General features: G+C 41.7%; 1 protein-coding gene across 1 annotated transcript in view; it reads left to right on the top strand.

Annotated features, from left to right (window-relative positions):
- Window positions 1-8,289, top strand: part of LOC118455093 (muscarinic acetylcholine receptor M4-like) — a 71,291-nt gene that overhangs the window by 53,452 nt on the left and 9,550 nt on the right. The window contains exon 6 of the mRNA XM_087836067.1: window positions 7,530-7,796. Within this exon, the coding sequence (XP_087692193.1) occupies window positions 7,530-7,796 (267 nt within the window). The remainder of the gene's footprint in view (window positions 1-7,529; window positions 7,797-8,289) is intronic.

An 8,289-nucleotide genomic window follows, 5' to 3' on the forward strand; every position in this document is an offset into this window, starting at 1 on the left:
GATAGCGTTTGAGCTCATCACAGACAATGGCACACAAACAGGCTTTTCAAGCAGTCAATCATTGCTGGCTTGTAATGGAGGTGCAATCAAGATGTCGCGTGAGTAATAATCCACAACTACTTTGAGCAAATTGTAGCTTTGGTGCATGGCGGTGAAGAAGTCTGGGAGGAATTTTCCCGGACAGTTTATCATTCATATCATCTGACGAAGCTCAGAGACATTTGAGGGGCGGGGCATTTCAGTGACACAGTTTTTCTGGATGAGTTTTGATACCATCTTTCGCAATGACGTGTCTTTAACATTTGATCTTGGATTTTCCAATCTTGGACTTATCTTGGATTAATTTCAGCCCAGAATGCCTGATGGTCTGCAGCACTGCCTTACGGTTGTGATCATGTTCTGCTTTTTCCTTTCCAAACACTAAGATGTCATTCATTACCACCACAGTACCGGCATAACCCTTGAGAAGGGTGCTAATCTGCCGTTGGAATATTTCTGGAGCAGACGTCATCCCAAAGGGCAATCTTTAAAAGCAGAAGCGACTCACTAGCGTGATGAATGGCGTTAGCTTCCTGCTCTTAACATTGAGCAGTATTTGCCAAAACCCACTGGAGGCATCAAGGATTGAAAATATATGTCTGTGAAGATTCTCAGTCATCCAGGTCGTCGTAGTCTAAGGAGCTTGGAAAGAAAAGCGTCTGGACTTCTTTGAGTTTCCTTGAAGAGATTTCACCTCTCATCTGAGAAGCTTCTTCATTTCTAAGAGTAATTGGTGGAGAGTCCCAGATTGAAGTCCTATTGGGAGTGTCCCTAAGAGAACATGGACCCCTTAATGATCCTCTACCTAATCACACGAGCCAAGGTGCGAAAACAGGTGTAGGTCACAATCAGCCAGGGTTTCGGGGTTTCATGTGATTTAGCGAGGGCAAATAGTCCAGGGTGTGAGTGGGCATTAAGGCGTCTGGGATCTCAAAACTGGATTATAGATGGCAGACAGTTGGTGTCGTAAGCTATTCCCTCTGTTCAAAGATGGTCGTTTACAGTGGATATAGAATCAGAATCAGAATACTTTATTAATGCCGAAGGAAATTAGGGTTATGTCTGCGCTGGTCCAGTCAACTGCCATCTTCCCCGGTAGGGCACAAGCATTGAAGGCATTTGGAAAGGGAGGGGGGGGGGGGGGGGGGGATCAGTGTGTGCATACCAGTGTATGTGTGTCAAGAGTTCAGCTGAGACAGTGTCCTTCGCCCTGCCAGGCTAAGTAAACAGTCTTCCAGCCAACCCAGGTGGCCTTGCATGGAATGGGAAGGAACAGACTCAACACAGTCGTTATCAGGGTGTTGTTGTTCAGCTCCGGCCTTGCAGCTGGCGCCAAAGGGTATCCGCATGAAGTGATGGTGCTTTTTACTTTAGTGCGAACAGTTCATATGAATTTCAAAGCAGTTCTACAGTCCAACACTGGTCTCTCAATCTCCTGTTGGAGAGCCGCGAGCTTCGCCATACTTGCGTTCTGTGATGTTGTCATTTCTTGTGCTCAAGGAGCCGATTCTGAGAACTCACGGCAGTGTGCCTCCCCGAGATGTCATCCAATTTGCGCCCAGAGATGTTATTCCGAGCTAGCCCTTCCGAGATGTATCCGGTCTGCAGTCAGAGATCTTATTCTGAGTGTTCACAGCAGCCGTAGCCTCTCCAAGATCTTATCCGTGCTGACTCAATGAGCCCATTTTGAGAAACTCACGCCTCTCCCATCGTTCCAATCCCAGCGGGCAGCCTTGTGGGGGTTTGAACAGCCGGTTCTGCTTTCTTAATTCTTCGATAAGTCAGGGCCAAGCCAGCTCCGATCAGCCAGAACCCTGTTACCATGGTTCCGAATAGGTAGATATCTTCAGCACTCAGGCTCACCCAAGCCCAGACTTCTCATTAAGGGGTGTCAATTGCATTTAGGGACCAGTTGATCCAATCCATAATTCCTCTTTTAGGTTTTAGAGAACAGACTGTGAGAGAGTGTTCCAGGGAAAAGTAAAAACACAAGACAAGACAAGGACATAAGAAGCTAAGCAGGGAAGTTAAGGGCAGGAGAGATAGATGGCTTCTTTCACTCCCTTCCAAACCATCTGTCTTCTCTGTCCAAAATGTGAACATTGGTATCCTCGAAAGAGTGACCTTTTACGTTAGATGCAGATGGACAGCAGAGTCTTGTCCCGTCGAGGTGGCTCTTCTATGTTGTGCCTTGCATTTATGAAGTGGCTGTTTGGCTTCTCCAGTGTAGAGGTTGAACCAGTTTTTGTCTCAGTGTGTGGCTGGGTCTGAAGTACACTGGGATGTCATGCTTGGAGAAGCAGAGTTTCTCTAACAAACCTGCTACATAGGGGATGACAATATTGTTTCATTTGTCCTTCTGATCCTCCTTAGTTGGTGTCTGAACTTCTCTCCATGCATCTTGTGGGAGGCAAAGAGTAGGTATTGGTCCTGGTGTGTGGGCTTCTGGTAAACTTCAATGTAGAGATTTCCATTCTCTTCAATGCATTCAGAAAAGTCCAGAAATTCAATTCAATTCAATTCAATTCAATTTTATTTATATAGTGCCAAATCACAACAAAAGTCACCTCAAGGTGCTTTATATTGTACAATAGATACAGAGAAAAACCCAACAATCATATGACGCCGTATGAGCAAGCACTTTGGCGACAGTGGGAAGGAAAAACTCCCTTTTAACAGGAAGAAACCTCCGGCAGAACCAGGCTCAGGGAGGGGCGGGGCCATCTGCTGTGATTGGTTGGGGTGAGAGAAGGAAGACAGGATAAAGACATGCTGTGGAAGAGAGACAGAGGTTAATAACAGATATGATTCAATGCAGAGAGGTCTGTTAATACATAGTGAGTGAGAAAGGTGACTGGAAAGGAAAAACTCAATGCATCATGGGAATCCCCGGCAGCCTACACCTATTGCAGCATAACTAAGGGAGGATTCAGGGTCACCTGGTCCAGCCCTAACTATATGCTTTAGCAAAAAGGAAAGTTTGAAGCCTAATCTTGAAAGTAGAGATAGTGTCTGTCTCCCGAATCCAAACTGGAAGCTGGTTCCACAGAAGAGGGGCCTGAAAACTGAAGGCTCTGCCTCCCATTCTACTTTTAACTAGAGATGGCACGATACCACTTTTTTATGTCCGATACCGATACCGATATCATAAATTTGGATATCTGCCGATACTGATATGAATCCGATATAGTGTGTTTTTTAATCAGTAAAACTTTTTTTTTAATATCTTGCTGCTTTTTGTATAAGTTCATACTCAAGTTAAAAAACAACACTAAAGCTATTCTGTTATACCTGTATGTAAAAAAAAACACACTGCACCCAAAATATTTCATAGATCAGCAACACTGATCAATCTAATAAAGTTAAACCTACCCCATCCTCCCTATTCTGGTATTTTAAAGAGTACTTAGCAGAAATATTAAGCAACCTAACTAATAGGGTTGTAAACTCCCAGCAAAAGAAAATAGGGAACCCCCCTCTTCCTCGTGATGCTTAATCAATGTAATCAACTTTAATTTGATGCAGGGGGAAAAAAATTCACAGAAAAAAATTATTTTTCAAGAATAATTAAATAGATTCAACATCTTTCTTCAACAGAATTGCAGACTGCACAGATGGTACCTTCCCAAAGGAAAAAGTACTACTACTAAAACGTACTAGGGTATATTAGACTTAACAGTTACTATATACAGTAATGGACTTCTATACATTTTACATCAGATTAAAACTTTGGGTGTAAGATTCAGATAATTATTAAATAATTAAAAGCTAGATATTTTAAATGAGAATAAGAAAGAAAAGTATGTCTTTGTGCCCCCTTTTGCCTGTTCATGCCCTATCGGCCCCCCTGGCTAAACTTTGCTAGATCCGCCCCTGCACAGTTACCAGCCGTCAGCTGCATAGAAAAAGATCCTGGTGTAGAAAGTAATATTAAATAAATTCTAACAACAGCTTATCAAGCTTAATAGTGCTGCTGTTGTTCAGCCGCTGGTTTCCTCTTTCTGGTGCAAAGTGGGCCAAAAACAAACAAGAGAGACGGACTCACGACAGAAAAGCCGATCAGCTGATCATTAAGCAGTTTCACGATTGAAGTAGCAACAGGAGAGAGAGAGAGAGAGAGAGGCAGTCGCTCCATATATTGGTTGTTAAGCTTAACGCGGGAATGCTTTACAAACATTCAGAGATGAACTTACACACTTGCTTTACTTCTCTCTGAGATAACTTCCTCGGAGATGAAATGTTTGCTAGCTAGGCTACAAATACACACAGCCGCTCTATCACGTGACCACACTGCTCCGACGTGCTACGGTTATGAGCCGAGTTACGCCATGTCGCAAGTTTTGTGAGGTGCTTTTTTGATATTTAATGGATCGGATTACATTTTTTATTTCTCTCCAATATCCGATCCAGTAATTTAGGTCAGTATCGGACCGATACCGATACGTAATATCGGATCGGTCCATCTCTACTTTTAACCCTTTAAAGCCGGTCAGAGCGGCCATGCTCCGTTTTGCTTAACTATTTTTAAATCCCCGTAGAACCAGAACCACCTGAGCTAGCGCAATGATTTTTTTTGCATATGAAACCAGAGAAGTTGTACTTACATCTTATGCCATCAGCTTGTCCTCGGTCACGGTTTCTTTCCACATATAGCTTTGCAAAAATTGCATAAAAAGTGCTTGCAGGAACAAAAGCATAATATTCCAGAAACACACTTTGCCGATCCAATCAGCTCTTCATAACACATAACACTGAAACAGACGTCAGGGCGAACTATCGCATGTCCGCCATTACCTGCCCGAAACCGGAAGTGACGTCATTTTCGCGGAAAATGTAGTTCTTTCACTTGTAGGCCTTGTAAGCCTATACTGGTGTTTTTAAAAGTCATGTTTGAGTTTATGCTTCTCTGAATAGTTTCTAGGATGCTTAGAACTCAAATTTCACTGCTTTAAATAGTTTATTTTGATGCACATGCTGTTTTCTTTGCAAATTTGCATCATAGGATTGTTTTTCGTTTTTCCTGCAGTATATAAAAATTGGTGTATCTGAAAAATAAAACTATGAAGACACTCAAAATAAATTTCCTGTGGTTGGAAACGATTTTTTGCAACTTTTTTGTATTTAAAGTTCTGAGGGATAAACCTTTTAAATATCTCTAAGTAGAAATATATGTAAAAAAAAACAAAACAAAAACAATTTTCAATTTTTTTGTATCTCAATTTTTTGCAATTTATGTAGTTACTATGGACTTAATGCATACACATTGTTAAAAATTGGGCTATAACAGTTGTATTAATGTATAGCAACTTGAAATTCTCTCAAAAATGGCACTACAGCATGTAAAAATATAAAGTAAGCTCTGGCGCATTTGGTTCTATGGTAGGTCTTAAAGGGTTAAATACTCTAAGAACAACAAGTAGGCCTGCAGTGTGAGAGTGAAGTGCTCCAATAGGGTGATATGGTACTATATCATATCACCCCATTTGCTATTTAAAAAGCAAAATCTTCTAGGCCAAGTTAAAACTATTTTCCTTTAAAATGTGCACTTCTCATACTGGAGTCTTCAGTGTCAACTGGCTTCCCTGCTGCAACTGTGTCCTACAAAAAAACAACTTCCTGTTTTCTCTCTCCTTTATAGAGAAGGGCTCAAATCATTACCAATCAACGGCTCCCTGTACTCAACTCCAAATAGCTTGCAGCTGGACTAGAGTAGAATCACTACTCCTACACGGGTGTGGCCCACATCTCACACAAAACAAAAACACCAAAGCATGCAATTATTAAAATGACAAAAATGCCAACCCAATGTTTAGTGGGGGATTCTCTCAGTTATTCCACCATGCCATATTCTACAACACTACAGACTTCCTCCTTCTCCTGCTACATTTCTGAGACGTGATGATCGACTGCTGGGGATGGGAATCAAGAATAGGTTCCTAGTAGTCCAGTTCCTTGGAATGGTTAGTCTGCCTGCCTACTGATCCCGCTTATCGGTTCTTGCCCTCTCACTAAGATCAACTGATTTCAGTTCGTGTGTCGGAAGTAAAAATAATGGTGCATTCTTCACCATAGATATGGACATTACTTTTATCATTAATGCACAAAGGGATGGAGAGTGAGATGGCAACGTGACGACTGCTCCAGGACATAAACAACTGCGTTATAATGTTAACACAACTTCGGCTCTTTGCAAAACAGCATGCTAACGCTAAGGTAGCCAAGAACCCCAGAGTGATGTTAAAGCTCAGTAAATGCTGACATTGCTCTTATAGAGTGGTAAAGTGAGCCATCGTTTGTGGTGAAGCCAGCCTGTAACAAACTGATGAGCAGTCAGGCTGCAGCTTCTATTTCTACCTGTTCATGTTTCTACGGTAGAATCACTGCAATGATTGCTTGCGCTGGTTTTCATCTTTGCTTTGTGTTGTCAGCTTTGTTTTCATAAATACTAAGACAAAGATGACACGTGTCCTCACTGGAATAGGGATTTGTGTTGGTGTGTGGGGCTGTAGCTTTATATTGTTAAATGGCCATTATGAGACAGTGTTTTAAAGATCATTTTGCAGAGTAACATGAAGGTAACGTAATGAGTAAAATAATGAATGTCTTTATTCAAAGACATTCAAAGACAATATGCAATAAAATACTGCGTTACTTTTAGGAAAAGTGTTCTGTGTAATATGGGTAATAACTTTTTTACTTTACTTTTAAGTAATGACCCCGACACTGAACACAAAAAAGAGGGGAAATACCTCTAAAATGCACACGCATTAGACCACACAGCATGTAATTACTTTGCATGAATGTAATGTCCTGATATGCTGCTTAGACATGGTGGTGACTCTCAAAGTGGAGCCAATAAGAATCGATAAGGAATCAAATCAAGTTATATTGATAATGGAATGGGAATCGCTAAATTCTTACCGATTCCTATCCCTATTGACTACTTCTGACACCATGTCATGAAAAGTCACAGGATTCATTGGAAAACCCGGAGTGGAGTATTTTTTGTTGTGTGAGCTAGACTGGAATGGACAGGTCATTCCCCAAATCTGGAGTGGATTTCTTTTTTTCCTCTTATTAATGAACTGCGTTAACTGGAATTGTACTGATTTTGCCAGGACTTTGAACTTTTGTTTCAAGTTGTGGTTGTTATTATATTGCTTTCCTTATGAATATGGGTGAAACAGTTCATTTTTAAATTTTAAAACGTTACTTTTTGATGTAGCTTTTTGTTTTGGCATCTATCAGGTGACACTGGACTATTATCATTGTTGGGCTGCAGCTGCCGGGGAACCTTACATAATACAATCAACATTTAAATATTGAATAACTCCCTTTTAACAGAAGGAAATCTCCACCAAAGGCAGGTTCAGGGAGGGGAAGCCATTTGCCTCAACTGGTTGGGGTTAAGGGGAGGAAGACAGGATACTGTGCAAGTCACAGGTCAAACCTGCTATGAAATGTCCTAACAGTACTCTATTTTGTTACAGGTGCTAGAAAACCCCACTCCGGTACCGACAACAACCAATTCTGCCATCCACAAGATGAATCCCTCTTCAAGGTGGTCCAAGATAAAGATTGTGACAAAGCAGTCTGGGGATGAATGCATCACAGCTTTAGAGATCGTTCCACCTGTAGACGGAGCCGAGAGGCATTCAATCCCAATCAGCCGTCCTCGGACTGTGGCAAGAAAATTTGCAAGCATTGCTAGAAGCCAAGTGAGAAGGAAAAGACAGATGGCTGCCAGAGAAAAGAAAGTAGGTTAATACACGACATAAGTTTAAGACATATAATGGAAATAATAGAGGAACTCGTTATTTAGCTTTGAGTATCGGACTCAGCCTCTGCACAAGCAAAGAATTACGGAGCCCCGCAGGGGACATGGGAGAAAAAAAAGTTAAGACGGACTTTTGCAAGATCTCGCAAAAGTTTTAGCCGCATTCTTCGGACGCCGGTTCGAAGCCGACCGGGAGGTCGAGGCATGATGTGCCGGGAAAGCGGTGTTCCTCCTGGCTGTAATAGGTCTCGACCTCCCGTTAGCTTCGAGCTAACGGGAGGCAGAGGGAGAATGCAGCTAATTTGCAAGATCCCGAGTTTGTTTTGCGAGATGTCGCAAAACTTTTGCGAGATCCCGAGTTTGTTTTGCGAGATGTTGCAAAACTTTTGCGAGATTCCAAGTTTGTTTTGCGAGATCTCGCAAAACAAACTTGGAATCTCGGATTTTTTTTTTTTTTTTTTTTTTTTTTTTTT

Source organism: Neolamprologus brichardi, chromosome 23, assembly GCF_056152115.1.
Source record: "Neolamprologus brichardi isolate AB-2024 chromosome 23, ASM5615211v1, whole genome shotgun sequence".
NCBI lineage: Eukaryota > Metazoa > Chordata > Actinopteri > Cichliformes > Cichlidae > Neolamprologus > Neolamprologus brichardi.